At 52.3% G+C, this 20087-nt stretch overlaps 2 protein-coding genes across 3 annotated transcripts in view; both read right to left on the reverse strand.

The window, feature by feature from the left end:
• The window catches only part of LOC135829738 (tyrosine-protein kinase BAZ1B-like), a 54012-nt gene that overhangs the window by 4457 nt on the left and 29468 nt on the right, over window positions 1-20087 (reverse strand). For both annotated transcript variants that reach the window (XM_065342128.1, XM_065342129.1), the window contains 8 exons: window positions 19292-19546; window positions 18504-18644; window positions 17777-17866; window positions 3926-4131; window positions 2099-2235; window positions 1421-1602; window positions 534-723; window positions 79-218 (listed from right to left, as the gene is read on the reverse strand). In XM_065342128.1, coding sequence (XP_065198200.1) covers window positions 79-218; window positions 534-723; window positions 1421-1602; window positions 2099-2235; window positions 3926-4131; window positions 17777-17866; window positions 18504-18644; window positions 19292-19546 — 1341 coding nt within the window. The remainder of the gene's footprint in view (window positions 1-78; window positions 219-533; window positions 724-1420; window positions 1603-2098; window positions 2236-3925; window positions 4132-17776; window positions 17867-18503; window positions 18645-19291; window positions 19547-20087) is intronic.
• Window positions 13672-16205, reverse strand: LOC135829694 (piggyBac transposable element-derived protein 4-like). Its single transcript, XM_065342084.1, has one exon. The coding sequence runs from the start codon at window positions 15863-15865 to the stop codon at window positions 14099-14101; it is 1767 nt and encodes a 588-aa protein (XP_065198156.1). The 5' UTR covers window positions 15866-16205; the 3' UTR covers window positions 13672-14098.

Consider the following 20087-nt stretch of genomic DNA (forward strand, 5'->3'; position numbering starts at 1 on the left):
ACACGTGCACACACACATGCACAAACACACACACACACACACACACACACACAAACACGCACACAAACACACACACACCTTGAGATTGTGCGAGTCACGGCCACCGCGTCGAGAAGTCCCAGTAGCTGATGACGGTGATGGTCGTTCGTCATCACTGTCCATCACACGTTGCCGCACTCTACGCTTGGCAGGTGGGGCACGCGAACTCAAACTGGATCCTGAAAAGACAGCCAAAACATAGACACACACGCACACATAGACACACACACCTTTTGACGCCCACCGCCAGAGGCGATGATAGCGACGCTACAGCAGAAGCCATAGCACGACTTGTGCTGGGATTGCACCATTCAACAGTTTGCAAGGCTGAAGAATTGACCACCACTATTCAGGCTGGTCTAAAACACACAGCTATTTCAAGTGGATCTTTCTGGCCAGTGGCAGTGACCCCCCCCCCCCCCCCATACACACACGAAGACAACGCCAATCGAAACTCTGAAGCCCAACACAGAAACGTGGTCGGTTCCGCGTACCAGGTCGCTTAGACTTGTTGGTCTTTGACTGGAGGGTGGTGCGTTTAGCAGATCTGCTGCCGCCACTGGCTGAGCGACGGGCAGGCTGCTGCACCTCCGTATCCGTATTGTCACTAGCCTCCTCAATCTCCTCTTCTTCATCGTCATCCTCCTCTTCATCTCCGTCGTTGTCACTCTCCTCAGAGTTGGACTGTACGCACATACGCATGAAGGAATACACGCACAACACAAGCACACACGCACGCACACACACGCACGCACACACACACACACAATCGCAAACAAGCTATGTCAGATACGACGAAGGTTTCAGCTAACTGTGATGGCATAGAGTACTCTACTGCGGTCGGGAGGGGAGAAGCAGGAATTACGACAACGGCAGCCAGTACAGACAGTATCCGAACAAACCATCACGATTCACAAACAACATCACTTGCCTGCACCCGTACCTGCACTGTCTCAAAACCACCACGTGTGCCAGTGGACAAAAGCAACATCGCTTACTAGTGTGTGTTGCTGTGATGGTTATGATTGTACAGTGCACAGTGAACAGTGCCACAAACTTGAATTTTGCAGACTCTGGCTGCACACAGGGTGCCAGCGCTGTTCAATGGCTTCTGACATATTCTTTTATAGGGGTCGTCGCAAGAGCGTTTTGTCGTCCCGGAAACGAACATCGTTCACCTCGTACTCCGACCCCATCTCCCTCTGAAATGAACGCAGCTTGCTATGCTGGACGACGAAAATCGCATGCATGTACACGTATATGTACAGTGTCAGTCGACTTGCAATTTTCGCTCGCACCCCCCCCCCCCCCCAATGAATGATGTTCGCTTCAGGGACAACAAAGAACGTTTTGCAATGAGTGCCAATGACCCCTTACTGACCTGGATAACAGCTCTCCTGCGTCCTGAAGCGGCACCACGACGTGACCTAGTGTCCTCCACTTCTTCGTCCTCTTCTTCCTCGTGGCTGCCATCAGCAGTCTGGTCGGCGTCATCATCGTCGTTGTTGCTCTCCTCAGACTCGTAGACACGACGACGACTACCACGACGACCACTAGGAGATTCTGGACAGAAGACACGGCCCAGAGAGTGAGAGAGAGAGAGAGTGTGTGAGTGGTGGTGAAGGGGGCCAGAAAGGGAGGACTCACGAGAGAGAGAGAGAGAGAGAGAGAGAGAGAGAGAGAGAGAGAGAGAGAGAGAGAGAGAGAGAGAGAAAGAGAGAGAGAGAGAGAGAGAGAGAGAGAGGGAGAGAGAGGGGAGATGAGAAAAAGAGAGAGTGAGCTACATTTATAAAGACAGGTAAGCCTCACATAAGAGGACTGAGACCTCTACAACAGGGTTTTTACGCCTGAAAGCAGGTTCAAGCAAGGTAGGGCAAAGAGGACACAATGACTAAAATAACAAGGTGTAATTTCTCACGAAAGCGTGCACAAAACAAGGGCATGAGAACTAAGTGTTGTATGTGTGTATCAGCAACAACAATGTGAGAATAAAGAAAAAGGGCGACGGAACACATGGCATTTGTTCGTTAGTACAACGGCGATACACGAGAAAACTCACTCTTGGACGCAGACGCTGTACGGCTGCGAGATCCCTGGCGAGAGCTCTTAGTCTGAGAGCGTGATCTACTGGCGGCCAAGCGTGCTCTACCCGTGGCCAGGCGTGGGTTCTTACACAGATAACATACAAACTTGCCACTGGAACACAAACAACACAAGAACAAGAACACAACGACGACGACAACAACGTGAGCATAAAGACGTCATACAGCAGCAGTAGCAACAACAGCAGCAGCAGCCGCACATACAGTGCTGAATACCCGCACTTCCACTGCTCACACCGTGCTCAATACCCGCACTTCCACTGCTCACACCGTGCTCAATACCCGCACTTCCACCGCTCACACCATGCTCAATACCCGCACTTCCACCGCTCACACCGTGCTCAATACCCGCACTTCCACCGCTCACACAGTGCTCAATACCCGCACTTCCACCGCTCACACCGTGCTCAATACCCGCACTTCCACTGCTCACACCGTGCTCAATACCCGCACTTCCACCGCTCACACAGTGCTCAATACCCGCACTTCCACTGCTCACACAGTGCTCAATACCCGCACAAGAAGACTCGCTTGCTGCAACTCGGATGAATAGATGCGTGGATATACCGTGAATCAACTAATGTTCGCTGGCGATTTAATTTCGCTGATTTCGCCGCTTGGTGCCAACCGGCCAAAGTAAATCGCAGGCCAAAGTTTGTCATAGAGGCAAAAGATGCAAGATTGAACCCCAATCGGCCTAAGTTTGATTACGGCCAACAGTTTCATTTCGAGATCGGCCAAAGTTTGTTGATTTACAGTAATTACGGATGTACGAATGGATGTATGAATGGATGTATGAATGGATGTATGAATGGATGTATGAATGGATGTACGAATGGATGTATGAATGGATGTATGAATGGATGTATGAATGGATGTATGAATGGATGTATGAATGGATGTACGAATGGATGTATGAATGGATGTATGAATGGATGTATGAATGGATGTACGAATGGATGTATGAATGGATGTATGAATGGATGTATGAATGGATGTATGAATGGATGTATGAATGGATGTATGAATGGATGTATGAATGGATGTATGAATGGATGTATGAATGGATGTATGAATGGATGTACGAATGGATGTATGAATGGATGTATGAATGGATGTATGAATGGATGTATGAATGGATGTATGAATGGATGTATGAATGGATGTATGAATGGATGTATGAATGGATGTATGAATGGATGTATGAATGGATGTATGAATGGATGTATGAATGGATGTATGAATGGATGTATGAATGGATGTATGAATGGATGTATGAATGGATGTATGAATGGATGTATGAATGGATGTATGAATGGATGTATGAATGGATGTACGAATGGATGTATGAATGGATGTATGAATGTATGGCGAGGTTAGCGATTACACCATACACTGCCATAAAGAAAAAAACACTGTCATAAAGGAAGAGCACTGCCATAAAGAAAAAACACTGTCATAAAGGAAGAGCACTGCCATAAAGGAAGAACACTGCCATAAAGGAAGACAGATGTGTACCCAGATACTCTAAAAGCCCTACTATTGAAGCCAGCTGAGTGGCAAAAGTGATATTTTATTGACTTCTGAGTGGCAAAAGGGATAATTTATACTTCTGAGTGGCAAAAGTTATAATTATTATATTGACTTCTGAGTGGCAAAAGTTATAATATTTTACTGACTTCTGAGCAGCAAATGTACTATGATGAGTCATTCGCGTGGATGGATGTATGGATGTATGTGTGGATGTATGAATGCATGGATAATCAGCTGCTTTCAAAACTTACCGAGGAGCTCGTCGCAGCGGTGGGACATGACACTCGAGGTGATAAACACGCGGGCACGTGTCGCAGCACAGGAGCTCACCAGCCGCACCGCATGTTGTGCATGCGTCCTCATTAGCGTCGCTCTCTTCTTCAGCCTCCACCTCTTCACCGCCCTCCTCTTCCTCGGCGCCTGATTCGTCAGAGTCGGACTCGGCAGACTCCTCTTCCTGCAGCGGCCAAAATTGATAGATGACGGAATCAGCCAGAGAGCAGCAGGACAAGTGAAACGAACGGTGTACCGTACTGTCGGGCGCCGGAGAACTGGGGGGGGGGGGGGGGGGGGGGGGGTCAGCCTCCTAGCCTAGACCGTTCCTATTTTCATGTACAGTGTAAGCTGTCTAAGACGACCGCTCAAGGGACCTTCAAAATGTGGTCGCTGTTACCGGGTGTAGTTTGGAGTTGACAGGAGGGCATGCACATCGAAACCACGCCTTGTCAACGACCCGTTCTGTCTCAGTTTTAACGACCACACTCAGCCAAGAACAAAACAACAACGAAACACAACGACACACCAACGCTGATGTGGCATCGCAAATCCCGTACCGTGCACGCAGGCACTGGGTTGCAACAGAAAAAAGACGCGCTGCAAGCGTGCCAAGCAGCGAGTGAGTACAGAACGCGTACTAATGCCAGTCATGGCAACGGAAGATAAAAATAATGGAGATCGACCCGCGCATGGTTCGATCGAGAGCAGAGTACGAAAAAAGCACACATTCAAAGTTCAAACTGTGCAACAGAAGCAGAAGAGGAAAACGAAAATGAACACTTGTCGTGAAGTGAAGTGCTTCTGTCCAAGGGTGCTTGCACCCGACGGGGTGACAGCGCCCCTAGTCAGACAATACAAGGCAAACGAAATAGAAATTAGCTGAGTCACAGCGCGGGACTCCGAAACGAAAACCGGTGAGTATGTAAATATTAATTGTTTCGTACCTGCTGTACAACGTAACAATTCGTAACGTAATTTCAAACTAGCACCCGTAGAATTGTAGTGCGAATGTGCCACTCGATTATAGTAACAACGACAAAGAGATACTCTTCTAAACATTTCTCTCCCTTCTCACTGTGCCGAAATTCACAGTGACCAAAAAATTCGAAATTGATTATTGTTCTGAAATAGGCAAACAAGGAGCTACTCACAGAACAGCTTACAAAGACGCACGATTGGGCGGGTGTAGGTCTTGTCGCCCACCTTGACCTTCACAACTCGCACGTGTCCGTCTGGACCAGGGTGCACTTCGGTGACGCGACCCATTGGCCAAGTGCCCCGTGGGTTGTCTTGGGATGTCACTAGAACGATGTCGTCGACCTTGAGGTCTGTCTCGGCCGTCCTCCACTTGAGTCGCCGGTTCAGCTCTGGCACGACTTCCTGCATCCATCTCCGCCAAAAGTGCAGCACGAGTTCTTGCACTACACGCCAGCGTTGCCGAGGGTTGAACTCGCTCTCGTCCACTCCTGCAGGTGCGAACCGAGTACCGATTTGGCCATACATGAAATGATTGGGCGTTAGCGGAGTTGGGTCACGACCATCTGCCGACACGTAGGACAGTGGCCGTGAGTTCATGAGCGCCTCCGCGCCGACGATAGCAGACAATAGCTCTTCATCTGTGACCTCCGCGTTCTTCAGAATCGCCGAGATAGCACGCTTTGCCGATTTTACTAACGCCTCATGCACTCCGCCGAAATGTGGTGCTGCTGGAGGGTTGAAACGCCAGCTAGTCTGCTGATCCGCTGTCTGCCGCTGAATCGCCTCTGCATCAAGCTGCTTGACAAGCTGAGCAAGCTCATTGGTGGCGCCGACGAAATTCGTGCCATTGTCGGAGATGACGTCGATCGGTACTCCCCGTCGATTGGTGAAGCGTACGTACGCCTGCAGGAACGAGTCCGTTGTCAACGCGTATGACAGCTCGAGATGCACTGCTCTCGTCTGCAAGCAGGTGAACAAGCACAGGTACCGCTTGTGTTGTGTCTTGCCGCGACCCTGCTTCGTCATAAACGGTCCAGCGTAGTCTACAGAGACTCGGCCGAATGCGCGTAGCGGCAGGCTGACTCGGACCTTAGGTAGTGGCGCCATCACCTGCATTGCCGGCTTCGTACGGTTCCGGGCGCACCTCGCACACTTGGCTTCCCAAGCTCGCACCTCTTCGCGGCCAGCGACGATCCAGTAGCGCGACGAGAGTTCGGCTAGCGTATGGCTGACACCGAACGCGTGATATCCTCGTTCGTGACATGCCTTGACAATCAGCTGTGTCACATGATCCCCTCGTGGTAGGACGATCGGATTGCGTTGTTCTGCAGTCAAGAAGTCTGCATGCTGTAGTCGACCTCCGACGCGTAGAAGGCCAGCGTCGTCAATAATTGGCTTGAGCGAGACCAGCTTGCTGGTTGCAGGGATCGGCTTGCCTGCCTTAACTGCAGCATACTCTGGTAGCGACTGTTGCTGCGCTCGCTTGATGTAGAACTCCTCAGCGTCTCGGATCGCTGGTGGTGATAATTCGTCAAACTCTCGTTGTGCGGGTGGTACTGAGCAATTCGTAGCGAATCGCACACACCAAGCATGAACACGGCACATTCGTACCCAGTCGGAATAGCGGCTTGGCTCTAGACGATTCAGCTCGCTGTGGCATTGGTCGACGGTCACCGCAGTCAGCTCGATGGACTCGTCCGTTGGTTGGTTGACTGGGCCGATGCAGGTCCAACCTAATGCCGTCCGACGCGCCACGGGCTCATGGCTGTTACCCGAGCGCTCTTCATACGCCATGTGAAGCTCCGGATAGTCGGCACCGATGAGCACGTCAATGTGGCGTTTCGACGGTAGCGGCGGAAACTCAACGTTGGCTAGATGTGCGTACTGCTTTCCCAGGTGGTGCCAGTCTACAACTTCCATGTTGCCTGTTGGCTGCTCGATTGTGCACGCATGGAGAGTCGTCGACGTGGCTCCGTCAACACTTCGCAGAGTGCACGATACTGGTACAGTGTGAATGGTCTCTTGCTGTCCATTCAGCTTGCTGATGGTCAGCGACATGCTGGATCCAATCAGGCCGAGTTCTGCCGTAACATTGCTCGCTATGTACGAGCGCGTGCTGGCGTCGTCCAGCAGCGCGTTAACAGTTAGCGACCGCTTGCCGTTGGATAGCTGAACGGGAACTGTCCGAATCGACGTCACCGTCCGTACTCTATTCTCCTCTCCCTTCGTGCTGTTTCCGAGGGAGACAGCACTGAAGTTCTCCGGCTGCATGGCTCCAGTCTCTCCGGAGGCGTGGGTTGACGACGCTGGAGGCGGTTGACGGGGCTCACTGTGCAGCAGGCGATGGTGATGCTGCGTGCACCCGTTGATACCGCACTCCCGGTCCCGTGGGCAGTCCTTGCCGCTGTGCCCAGTCGCAAGGCATCTATAGCATGACTTGCTTCGCTTCGCTGCTGCCCAGCGCTGGCTTACAGTTTGTTTCTCAAACTCTGGGCAGCGCCAGATCGGGTGCTCGCCACCATTGCAGCATTGGCATGTGGACCTTGCGGTCGGCACGTTGCCAGCGGTGTTTGTAGCTGTCACGAACGTGGTCGTGCGCGGTTGCACAGCGTCGTGAGCAGTTGCCGTCCGAGTCGGCTGATTTCGACTTGTCCCGCTGGTTGACAATTGGTTTCTGACGTGATGCTGCTGGCTGATGCCTTCGATAGTTTCCGTGGCGGCAGCAAGAACTTCTGCCTCGGCATTTAGCCACTCCAGCAGCACCTCGACCGATTCGTCCTTTTGGTGGTGTACTATCCAGCGGCGATACTGGGCCAACAAGTTCACCGGCAGCTTCTGCTGGATCCGCTGGTAGAGAATGCCGGTACCTAGCTCGGTGTGCATACCGGCATCCTTTAACGTCACCACTGCCATGTCGAGCACATCGGTAAAACGCTCCAGGTCCTGGGCTCTACCGGCTCGAATAGGTGGAGATCGTTCCAGCTCTTCCATCCTAACCGCAAGGCGCCGGCGACTCCCACCGAAGCGTCGCTCCAGCCGCCGCAGAGCAGCATCGTATGCTGCTGCCGAGTAGCCGAGACTCTCGATGGCATCCAGTGCCTCACCCGCCACGTACTGTCGGAGCTGCAGCAGCTTGAATTCAGCGGAGAGCGGCTGCTGGTCCACACAAACGCTGAAAGCGAATTTCCAGCGCTCGTATTTTCGCTTCTCTCCGGTGAACACGGCAATTTCGATCCGCTTCAACTTGCTGGCGATGTTGATCTGTGCCGCTGCCGCTGGAGCAGTCCGTGGCGCAGGTCGAGCTGCGGTGCCTCCGACATATGTCGGAACTGGGGCGAATACTGCGGTCCGGGGTGCTTGCATGACAGCGCTGGGTCTCGCATCGTACTGTGACGCTCCGGCAGAGATGGTGTGCGACGGTCCAGTAGACACAGGTGAGTTGTACACGACTGCACTATTGCTCGCACTCCACTGCGGTTGCTGTTGTTGTTGTTGTTGGTACATGTATGCCTGCTGCGGCCTAGCACTATTGTTGCCATACGTTGCATACATCATACTAGGTGTTTGATCAGCAGGATCGTGGATCAGGAAGGCAGAGCCTTGTTCCTGATTTATAGCGGGAGCGTTGCTGCCCGTGGTCGTAGTTGCAAATGACGCTGGCAGCACTGAACTACGTGGCTGGTACTCTGCGGCTGCTGCAGATAAAGCGGTGCATGCACTGCTGTTGATCATATCCGTTTGCGGTGGCGCGTGTGCTGACGCGGTTGCCATGGCAACGGTCGGGAAGGGTTCGGCAGGTTCCCCCACACGCTGACCACTGAACATTACAACACGCCTGTCCGGCTCTACTTTCACCCGTTCTCCATAGTCTGCAGCCCTGGGCAACATCACCCGCGCATCGTGCTGGCGACCAAGAAACGGTGCATCTTGGAGCGCCGCACGCAGATCTAGAATTTCTCTGCTTTCCTCTCGTACTGACGCCAGTAAAGGCGTTGCCCCTCTCAGTGGCGATTGCTTGGGACTGGGAGTCTGCCTGGTCGACGCTGCCAGGCTCGCTCTGCTGCTCCTGATGAGCACACTCCTGGCCAATTCCATGGCATCGGAATACTGGCCTTCCAGCTGCTTGTACTGCTTCTGGAGACCAGCATGTCTCCTAGAGTCAGTGTCCACCACCGCTTCCATGTATTCCATGATGACCTTCTTGGTCTCGTTATACACTGTCGTCAAGTGGCTTCTCCATGCCTTTACGTCATCTTGGTTCGGCACCTCATTCGTTGACTCCACTGTCAAATTTCTCCTCGTATTTGTGAAATCCGTTTTCAGCTCTCGCTTTTTCCGTGCGAGGTCTTCTAGTTTTACCTCCATGATGGCTCCGTGATAACCATCCTCTGCTACCAATAGTTTGGAGTTGACAGGAGGGCATGCACATCGAAACCACGCCTTGTCAACGACCCGTTCTTTCTCAGTTTTAACGACCACACTCAGCCAAGAACAAAACAACAACGAAACACAACGACACACCAACGCTGATGTGGCATCGCAAATCCCGTACCGTGCACGCAGGCACTGGGTTGCAACAGAAAAAAGACGCGCTGCAAGCGTGCCAAGCAGCGAGTGAGTACAGAACGCGTACTAATGCCAGTCATGGCAACTCCGCCGAAATGTGGTGCTGCTGGAGGGTTGAAACGCCAGCTAGTCTGCTGATCCGCTGTCTGCCGCTGAATCGCCTCTGCATCAAGCTGCTTGACAAGCTGAGCAAGCTCATTGGTGGCGCCGACGAAATTCGTGCCATACATGAAATGATTGGGCGTTAGCGGAGTTGGGTCACGACCATCTGCCGACACGTAGGACAGTGGCCGTGAGTTCATGAGCGCCTCCGCGCCGACGACAGCAGACAATAGCTCTTCATCTGTGACCTCCGCGTTCTTCAGAATCGCCGAGATAGCACGCTTTGCCGATTTTACTAACGCCTCATGCACTCCGCCGAAATGTGGTGCTGCTGGAGGGTTGAAACGCCAGCTAGTCTGCTGATCCGCTGTCTGCCGCTGAATCGCCTCTGCATCAAGCTGCTTGACAAGCTGAGCAAGCTCATTGGTGGCGCCGACGAAATTCGTGCCATTGTCGGAGATGACGTCGATCGGTACTCCCCGTCGATTGGTGAAGCGTACGTACGCCTGCAGGAACGAGTCCGTTGTCAACGCGTATGACAGCTCGAGATGCACTGCTCTCGTCTGCAAGCAGGTGAACAAGCACAGGTACCGCTTGTGTTGTGTCTTGCCGCGACCCTGCTTCGTCATAAACGGTCCAGCGTAGTCTACAGAGACTCGGCCGAATGCGCGTAGCGGCAGGCTGACTCGGACCTTAGGTAGTGGCGCCATCACCTGCATTGCCGGCTTCGTACGGTTCCGGGCGCACCTCGCACACTTGGCTTCCCAAGCTCGCACCTCTTCGCGGCCAGCGACGATCCAGTAGCGCGACGAGAGTTCGGCTAGCGTATGGCTGACACCGAACGCGTGATATCCTCGTTCGTGACATGCCTTGACAATCAGCTGTGTCACATGATCCCCTCGTGGTAGGACGATCGGATTGCGTTGTTCTGCAGTCAAGAAGTCTGCATGCTGTAGTCGACCTCCGACGCGTAGAAGGCCAGCGTCGTCAATCATTGGCTTGAGCGAGACCAGCTTGCTGGTTGCAGGGATTGGCTTGCCTGCCTTAACTGCAGCATACTCTGGTAGCGACTGTTGCTGCGCTCGCTTGATGTAGAACTCCTCAGCGTCTCGGATCGCTGGTGGTGATAATTCGTCAAACTCTCGTTGTGCGGGTGGTACTGAGCAATTCGTAGCGAATCGCACACACCAAGCATGAACACGGCACATTCGTACCCAGTCGGAATAGCGGCTTGGCTCTAGACGATTCAGCTCGCTGTGGCATTGGTCGACGGTCACCGCAGTCAGCTCGATGGACTCGTCCGTTGGTTGGTTGACTGGGCCGATGCAGGTCCAACCTAATGCCGTCCGACGCGCCACGGGCTCATGGCTGTTACCCGAGCGCTCTTTATACGCCATGTGAAGCTCCGGATAGTCGGCACCGATGAGCACGTCAATGTGGCGTTTCGACGGTAGCGGCGGAAACTCAACGTTGGCTAGATGTGCGTACTGCTTTCCCAGGTGGTGCCAGTCTACAACTTCCATGTTGCCTGTTGGCTGCTCGATTGTGCACGCATGGAGAGTCGTCGACGTGGCTCCGTCAACACTTCGCAGAGTGCACGATACTGGTACAGTGTGAATGGTCTCTTGCTGTCCATTCAGCTTGCTGATGGTCAGCGACATGCTGGATCCAATCAGGCCGAGTTCTGCCGTAACATTGCTCGCTATGTACGAGCGCGTGCTGGCGTCGTCCAGCAGCGCGTTAACAGTTAGCGACCGCTTGCCGTTGGATAGCTGAACGGGAACTGTCCGAATCGACGTCACCGTCCGTACTCTATTCTCCTCTCCCTTCGCGCTGTTTCCGAGGGAGACAGCACTGAAGTTCTCCGGCTGCATGGCTCCAGTCTCTCCGGAGGCGTGGGTTGACGACGCTGGAGGCGGTTGACGGGGCTCACTGTGCAGCAGGCGATGGTGATGCTGCGTGCACCCGTTGATACCGCACTCCCGGTCCCGTGGGCAGTCCTTGCCGCTGTGCCCAGTCGCAAGGCATCTATAGCATGACTTGCTTCGCTTCGCTGCTGCCCAGCGCTGGCTTACAGTTTGTTTCTCAAACTCTGGGCAGCGCCAGATCGGGTGCTCGCCACCATTGCAGCATTGGCATGTGGACCTTGCGGTCGGCACGTTGCCAGCGGTGTTTGTAGCTGTCACGAACGTGGTCGTGCGCGGTTGCACAGCGTCGTGAGCAGTTGCCGTCCGAGTCGGCTGATTTCGACTTGTCCCGCTGGTTGACAATTGGTTTCTGACGTGATGCTGCTGGCTGATGCCTTCGGTAGTTTCCGTGGCGGCAGCAAGAACTTCTGCCTCGGCATTTAGCCACTCCAGCAGCACCTCGACCGATTCGTCCTTTTGGTGGTGTACTATCCAGCGGCGATACTGGGCCAACAAGTTCACCGGCAGCTTCTGCTGGATCCGCTGGTAGAGAATGCCGGTACCTAGCTTGGTGTGCATACCGGCATCCTTTAACGTCACCACTGCCATGTCGAGCACATCGGTAAAACGCTCCAGGTCCTGGGCTCTACCGGCTCGAATAGGTGGAGATCGTTCCAGCTCTTCCATCCTAACCGCAAGGCGCCGGCGACTCCCACCGAAGCGTCGCTCCAGCCGCCGCAGAGCAGCATCGTATGCTGCTGCCGAGTAGCCGAGACTCTCGATGGCATCCAGTGCCTCACCCGCCACGTACTGTCGGAGCTGCAGCAGCTTGAATTCAGCGGAGAGCGGCTGCTGGTCCACACAAACGCTGAAAGCGAATTTCCAGCGCTCGTATTTTCGCTTCTCTCCGGTGAACACGGCAATTTCGATCCGCTTCAACTTGCTGGCGATGTTGATCTGTGCCGCTGCCGCTGGAGCAGTCCGTGGCGCAGGTCGAGCTGCGGTGCCTCCGACATATGTCGGAACTGGGGCGAATACTGCGGTCCGGGGTGCTTGCATGACAGCGCTGGGTCTCGCATCGTACTGTGACGCTCCGGCAGAGATGGTGTGCGACGGTCCAGTAGACACAGGTGAGTTGTACACGACTGCACTATTGCTCGCACTCCACTGCGGTTGCTGTTGTTGTTGTTGTTGGTACATGTATGCCTGCTGCGGCCTAGCACTATTGTTGCCATACGTTGCATACATCATACTAGGTGTTTGATCAGCAGGATCGTGGATCAGGAAGGCAGAGCCTTGTTCCTGATTTATAGCGGGAGCGTTGCTGCCCGTGGTCGTAGTTGCAAATGACGCTGGCAGCACTGAACTACGTGGCTGGTACTCTGCGGCTGCTGCAGATAAAGCGGTGCATGCACTGCTGTTGATCATATCCGTTTGCGGTGGCGCGTGTGCTGACGCGGTTGCCATGGCAACGGTCGGGAAGGGTTCGGCAGGTTCCCCCACACGCTGACCACTGAACATTACAACACGCCTGTCCGGCTCTACTTTCACCCGTTCTCCATAGTCTGCAGCCCTGGGCAACATCACCCGCGCATCGTGCTGGCGACCAAGAAACGGTGCATCTTGGAGCGCCGCACGCAGATCTAGAATTTCTCTGCTTTCCTCTCGTACTGACGCCAGTAAAGGCGTTGCCCCTCTCAGTGGCGATTGCTTGGGACTGGGAGTCTGCCTGGTCGACGCTGCCAGGCTCGCTCTGCTGCTCCTGATGAGCACACTCCTGGCCAATTCCATGGCATCGGAATACTGGCCTTCCAGCTGCTTGTACTGCTTCTGGAGACCAGCATGTCTCCTAGAGTCAGTGTCCACCACCGCTTCCATGTATTCCATGATGACCTTCTTGGTCTCGTTATACACTGTCGTCAAGTGGCTTCTCCATGCCTTTACGTCATCTTGGTTCGGCACCTCATTCGTTGACTCCACTGTCAAATTTCTCCTCGTATTTGTGAAATCCGTTTTCAGCTCTCGCTTTTTCCGTGCGAGGTCTTCTAGTTTTACCTCCATGATGGCTCCGTGATAACCATCCTCTGCTACCAATAGTTTGGAGTTGACAGGAGGGCATGCACATCGAAACCACGCCTTGTCAACGACCCGTTCTTTCTCAGTTTTAACCCTTTAAGTGCCATAAGTGGTTGACAAGATTTTCCTGTCAAGTGCCACGATCAGCTGAGCAGGAGTACTTTCTGAATGCCACGGTCAGCTGGTTCTCACCCTTCCCTCAGTGCCACGCAGATTTTTGCAATTGTGCTATTTTACAGTTATAAACTTCAGGACGGCAAGTGATGGTGATATATTGCTACTACTCAAAGATAATGTATACATGATATGTTCAGAATATCATCAGCAACATGTTTCAGAGCTCAGCATGCAGAAAAATAGTAATGCCAATGAATGCAGCAGTGTCAAAGTGAAAATAAGTCAGCAAGACGGAAATGCGCACATACAAACTTAGTTTGCAGCAGCGGTACAACGTAGCAAAAACTGCTTGTGGTATGGAGATAGTTGCTAAATTTCACAGCAGTAGCGCAAGGTTATGCACTAGTCCGCGTACCGTACTCTGTAGTCGTGCAGGGTGTGAAAGCGCTGGAAGCATTCACCGGGACACATCATGCGTACGCACTGCACGCACTGCCAGCTAGTTTGCTTCCGGTGGTCCGGTCGTCTGCTGCACACAACGCAGTCTCGCTTCCCTTCAACAGCTAGCTGCGTACAAAAGTGTCGCTCAGTTAGCCGAGCTGTGTCCACATCGTCAGTAGTTGCTGGTACAGATCTGCGACGTGGTTCACCAATCGGCCACTGTGTTTCAGTGAACAGGGAAGCGATGAGCGCCTTGTGGAATTCCTTTCCGTCAAGGTCTTTGCCTGTCATTGCGTTGTAGATTATTTTTGCGTTGTGCACCGAAATTTCCAGCAGCTGATGGAAAAGGATCAGGTACCAACGGCGGTGACGATGCGGGAATGCGTAGTAGCTCAGCATCTGATCCGCCTCGTCCACGCCGCCCATCAAACTGTTGTAGCTGGCGATGCATGATGGCTTTTTCACGGACCGAACTCCTTGAGGCGCACGCCGGTCGCGAATATCTACATCGACAACTTCACAAGAGTGAATCGTCGAGAGAACTGTCACTTGCTTCTTGTCCGGCCAGGAGCATGTGAGAACTGTTTCATCTCTCCAGAATCTCGGCGGCGTGCCCTTCTTTTTCTTGTCCTTACATGCTGGTGGAAGCCCTTTCCGATTGACTCTCACTGTGCCGACAGCTCCCATTCCACGGCGCGACGACAGCCACTGAAATAAGGTAGGTGACGAATAATAATTGTCCATGTACACTACGTGCCCTTGGCCGAGGTGTCGAACCAATTTCGCCACTATCTGACTGCCCTTCGATGTGTCGGCCATGGCTACGTCTCGGCCCTCGGCCATATCCTTGCCGGTGTACAGAGTCCACTCGTATATGTATCCCGTACCCGGCTCCGCAAGGACGAATGCTTTCACGCCCCACTTGGTCGGTTTGGCCGGCATATATTGTTTGAATGATAGGCGACCCTTGTACGCAATCATTTGCTCATCCACAGACACATCCCTCTTAGGGTAGTAGGACAGTCTGAAGCGCTTGACGATTATGTCCAGGAATTTACGAATCTTGGCGAGAGGGTCTCGATACCTGCCGTGCTCGTCATACTCGATGGTTGTGTTATCCACGAAATGAAGGCACGACAGGATCAGTTGGAAACGATTCCTGGACATAACCTTGGCAAATCCGGGTGTCTGGTAGAGCCAGTCCGTCGTCCAATGGTCTGCCAGCGCTGGTTGCTCCACGATGCTCATGGCGAGCAAGAGTACGAAAAACACTTTCATCTCGCGTGACGAGATGTCATGCCACTTGCGCATCCGGGAGCTTGGAAAGTGAGCGCCGAGGGCTTCCAGTTTTCGCTGCGCATACAGATTTGTTTGCGTGACGGCTATGTCCACGGCTTCATCCGTGAACATCATAGCGAAACAGTCTGCCGGCGAGATGTTTTCATCGGCCTGTGCCGTTGGCCCACGTTGGCGAGTTACTCCCGGCAGCCATGCACTCGCATCCGCGGTGTCGTTGTCAGCCGTGACGGTCCGCCAGTTCCACACTCGCGGTTGTTCTTCGTCGTCTTCGTCGCTTCCTTGAAGGTCGCTATCGTCATCTTCGCTACTGCCGACATCGAAGCCTTCGAACTCAGACTCATCAGACTCACCGTCAAAGATTCTGTGGATTTCACCGTCAACTTCCTCCTGTGTCATCTCTACCTCTCGCGCTGCGCCTTGAGTCGCCATTGTCACTCGAAAGTGTTTGAGTTTTGAACGAGCGTTTCTCGCTTTTTATAGATACGAACACCCGGTTTTTTCTATTGAACTAGATACCTCCACCCACGGATAACGCCAGGTCAAAAGCGTGGGACGGAGCTACAGACCTCTGGTACTGTAGGACACGTCCAAAAATACCCCTCCGTCGGGCTCTTCATAGAGCCTTGGCATTCCCACACAGAAGTGTGTCGGACTCTCTACGTCGCCCGTGGCACTGTAAACTAGAAGTACACAGGGCTCATTTCGGCAGCCGTGGCACTTGACAGGTGACAAGCCAGGGGCTCTTTTCGTCGACCGTGGCACTTAGAGGGTTAACGACCACACTCAGCCAAGAACAAAACAACAACGAAACACAACGACACACCAACGCTGATGTGGCATCGCAAATCCCGTACCGTGCACGCAGGCACTGGGTTGCAACAGAAAAAAGACGCGCTGCAAGCGTGCCAAGCAGCGAGTGAGTACAGAACGCGTACTAATGCCAGTCATGGCAACGGAAGATAAAAATAATGGAGATCGACCCGCGCATGGTTCGATCGAGAGCAGAGTACGAAAAAAGCACACATTCAAAGTTCAAACTGTGCAACAGAAGCAGAAGAGGAAAACGAAAATGAACACTTGTCGTGAAGTGAAGTGCTTCTGTCCAAGGGTGCTTGCACCCGACGGGGTGACAGCGCCCCTAGTCAGACAATACAAGGCAAACGAAATAGAAATTAGCTGAGTCACAGCGCGGGACTCCGAAACGAAAACCGGTGAGTATGTAAATATTAATTGTTTCGTACCTGCTGTACAACGTAACAATTCGTAACGTAATTTCAAACTAGCACCCGTAGAATTGTAGTGCGAATGTGCCACTCGATTATAGTAACAACGACAAAGAGATACTCTTCTAAACAGGGTGGTCTCCTTATCCAGGGTCATTTGACTAGAAATCGTATCCCTTGGTCCTGGTTGTAGTGATCCCCTAGGACAGGTGGTCGCCTTATCCGAGTGGTCGCCTCGACAGGTTTTACTCTACTGCAGTCTATGCACAGTTGAGTCACCGTGTATACATTGGTATGATGTACAGTCCATGCACAGTTGAGTCACCGTGTATACATTGGTATGATGTACAGTCTATGCACAGTTGAGTCACCGTGTATACATTGGTATGATGTACAGTCTATGCACAGTTGAGTCACCGTGTATACATTGGTATGATGTACAGTCTATGCACAGTTGAGTCACCGTGTATACATTGGTATGATGTACAGTCTATGCACAGTTGAGTCACCGTGTATACATTGGTATGATGTACAGTCTATGCACAGTTGAGTCACCGTGTATACACTGGTATGATGTACAGTCTATGCACAGTTGAGTCACCGTGTATACATTGGTATGATGTGCTTGGTGAAGTTCTAGGCTGCTCGTTCCTCGGCTCTAAGTTCTTCGGCGCCCGGCAGTACTGCAACCTGCAGAACTCCTGGGTATGAAATACAAACCATTCACGCTAGCGGAATACCCATGCTCCTAAAGGACTCAATGAACGATGGCAAAGTGCCCATACCCGGAAGATGAAACAGGATCGTGCTGCTGCTCAGAGCGTTACGCTCAAGACAATCCTCGGGCAACAACAATTAAGAACATATTTACACTACTTCAATGCTTCCGCCCAGTGGGCTGAAGATGATGAATGAACGGGAATGGCCAGACCAGTGGGTCATGTGTCCGGATAACCGGGACAAACAACAACAACAACAACAACAACAACAACAACCTCTTATTGACGATGGTGCCATCGTGAGAAAAAAGAATTCAAACAACAACAACAGCTTATTCTAATGGCCACAGGCCATCGTGAGAATAAAGATTCGAAACAACAGCAACAACACGCCCTACCTCTTCATCTTCATCGTTATCCTCTTCTTCCTCCTCCTCGGAGTTCTCGTTGTAAGACACACCACGTGCGGTACGGCGAGCATTCAGTGGCTGTATACAAAACGAGAGACAACACAAGTAAGGCATGGCATTTTCATTGGGCGATGGCTAGGAGTTTGGCTGAACCGACTCTCAACCATGTGCACGATGACGTTGTATACGAATGAGACACAACACACGCAAGACATGGATTTTACGAGGGGTGATGGCTAGGAGAGAGAAAGAGAGACCACAGTAAGTTGTTTTGTTCGGCTTAGGTCATAGGACACTCAACTTTGCTGCATCCCACACTGGTTCACATTTACCGCATCACCAAGGTAATTTCAATTGCGCGAGGCTACAATGTCGTAACAACAGCCAAAGATGCGCATGAACTTCCCGTTACCACCTGAGCCGTCGGCGATTCAGTTCTGCAGCTACGGCAGGTTTGACGCGCTATCCAATCATCGACGAGGGCCTAAACAAACAACTTTACACGCCCAGTACAGGCCACTCACTCCGGAGGCGTAGCTCGCCCATCTGCGGTGTGGTGACTAAGTGCCAGAGCACATCTGTAGTGTGGTGACTATGTACAAAAAACTGGCAACGTCATAGCTGCAATTTTTCCCATTTTGACTATGCAGTACGTATGACGGTCATTCACGGGTGTGGTGATCAGACCACACACGAGCTACACGCCTAGACTCACCTGGCAAGACGGACAGGCCCAATGACCGGAGGGTATCTTGTGCAGCACAGGGCGCAGACAGTAGATGTGGAAACCTTGGTTGCAGTCGTCACACAGCAGCATGTTCACGTCGTCGCTCTTCTTACGGCAGATCTTGCAACGCTGAGAGGATGAAAACAATGGGCACGTACAACCAACCAACCAAAACACACACACACACACACACACACACACACGCACGCACACACGCACACACACACACACACACAAACAATGGGGGTAAGAACGAAGACTGCCAAACAGACGAGTTGAGTTTCACCCCGATATTCGTCGCCAGAAGTTCCGGAATACCGTACTCACTCGATTAGAAGCCGGGGGCTTCTATTTTTTTCCCAATTTTGAAGAGGCTTCTATTCAAGAGGGGCTTTTATTGTTTCATTCCATACCAGTATTCCAATCGAATCTCTAAAACTTTCATATTCACAGCAACTTGGCCCCGAGTTAGTTTGCACACACTACGCCGACCAGGACATGTACCAATATGAACATGCACGAGATGTTCTTTGCACACTTGACCTTCATACATGGCACTACCTGGTCACCCATGCTTTGCGAATAGTAGTCTGGACTTCTATTCGAGAGGGGCTATTATTCAAGAGGGGCTTTTATTCGAGAGGGGCTTCTAATCAAGTGAGTACGGTACTTCTGATACACCATAAGTGTCGTATGCATTCGTCTGAACACACACACACACACACACACACACACACACACACGCACGCACACACACACGTCTGCGCATCACTCACGGCATTCTCTGCAGACTTGTGCCACTGGATGCACTCGTCCAGGATGGCCTGCAGCAGGTGGAGGCGAGAGAGAGTACCGGCCGCCGACACTGCCTGCTTCCACTCGGCCAGGCGACACGGCACCATCTTGAAGCCCTTCTCCTTGCCCTCGACCTTGGCCATGGCCAGGTGTGTCTCCTGCACATCCGGAGGGCACAGGATGCCCTGGGTGAAGCGAGGGTTGATCATTGTGTACACGTCAAGTAACAAGGAGCGCTGTAGCAACAACAACAACAACAATGACGTGAGCATCCAGATTTTTAAACGCCGACGCCGCCGACAACAACACCAGCAGCAGCAACAACAACAAGAGTTCAAATCCAGAGTGGAAACAGAAGTCAGTGCTCTGTAGTGCGTAACTAGTACATGTACTACAGATCATTGTGTACACATCAAGTAACAGAGAGCGCTGCAAAAACAACAACAACAACAACAACAACAACAACAACAACAACAACAACAACAACAACAACAACAACAACAACAACAGCAGCAGCAGCAACAACAAGAGTTCAAATCCAGAGCGGAAACAGTGCTAGTAGCCAGTACCCGGTAGTGTTTAATTAACTATGTATACATGCATTCCAAATTGAAGGTCGAGCAAGAGCGATGCAGTGCAGTGCATAGTCGAGACGATTACATCACTGAAGTGACGTGATTCTAAAAACGAGTTGTGACGGGGGTTTATGTGGAGTTACACACTCTGAGCGGGGCGGGGGGGGGCTACATGTATGTACTCATGGTACCAGCAATCAAA

Source organism: Sycon ciliatum, chromosome 13 (genome assembly GCF_964019385.1).
Source record: "Sycon ciliatum chromosome 13, ocSycCili1.1, whole genome shotgun sequence".
Classification (NCBI taxonomy): Eukaryota; Metazoa; Porifera; class Calcarea; order Leucosolenida; family Sycettidae; genus Sycon; species Sycon ciliatum.

Excerpts from the sequence above, each read along its gene's own strand:
- LOC135829694 (XM_065342084.1), bottom strand. The coding sequence starts at position 15,865 with ATGGCGACTCAAGGCGCAGCGCGAGAGGTAGAGATGACACAGGAGGAA.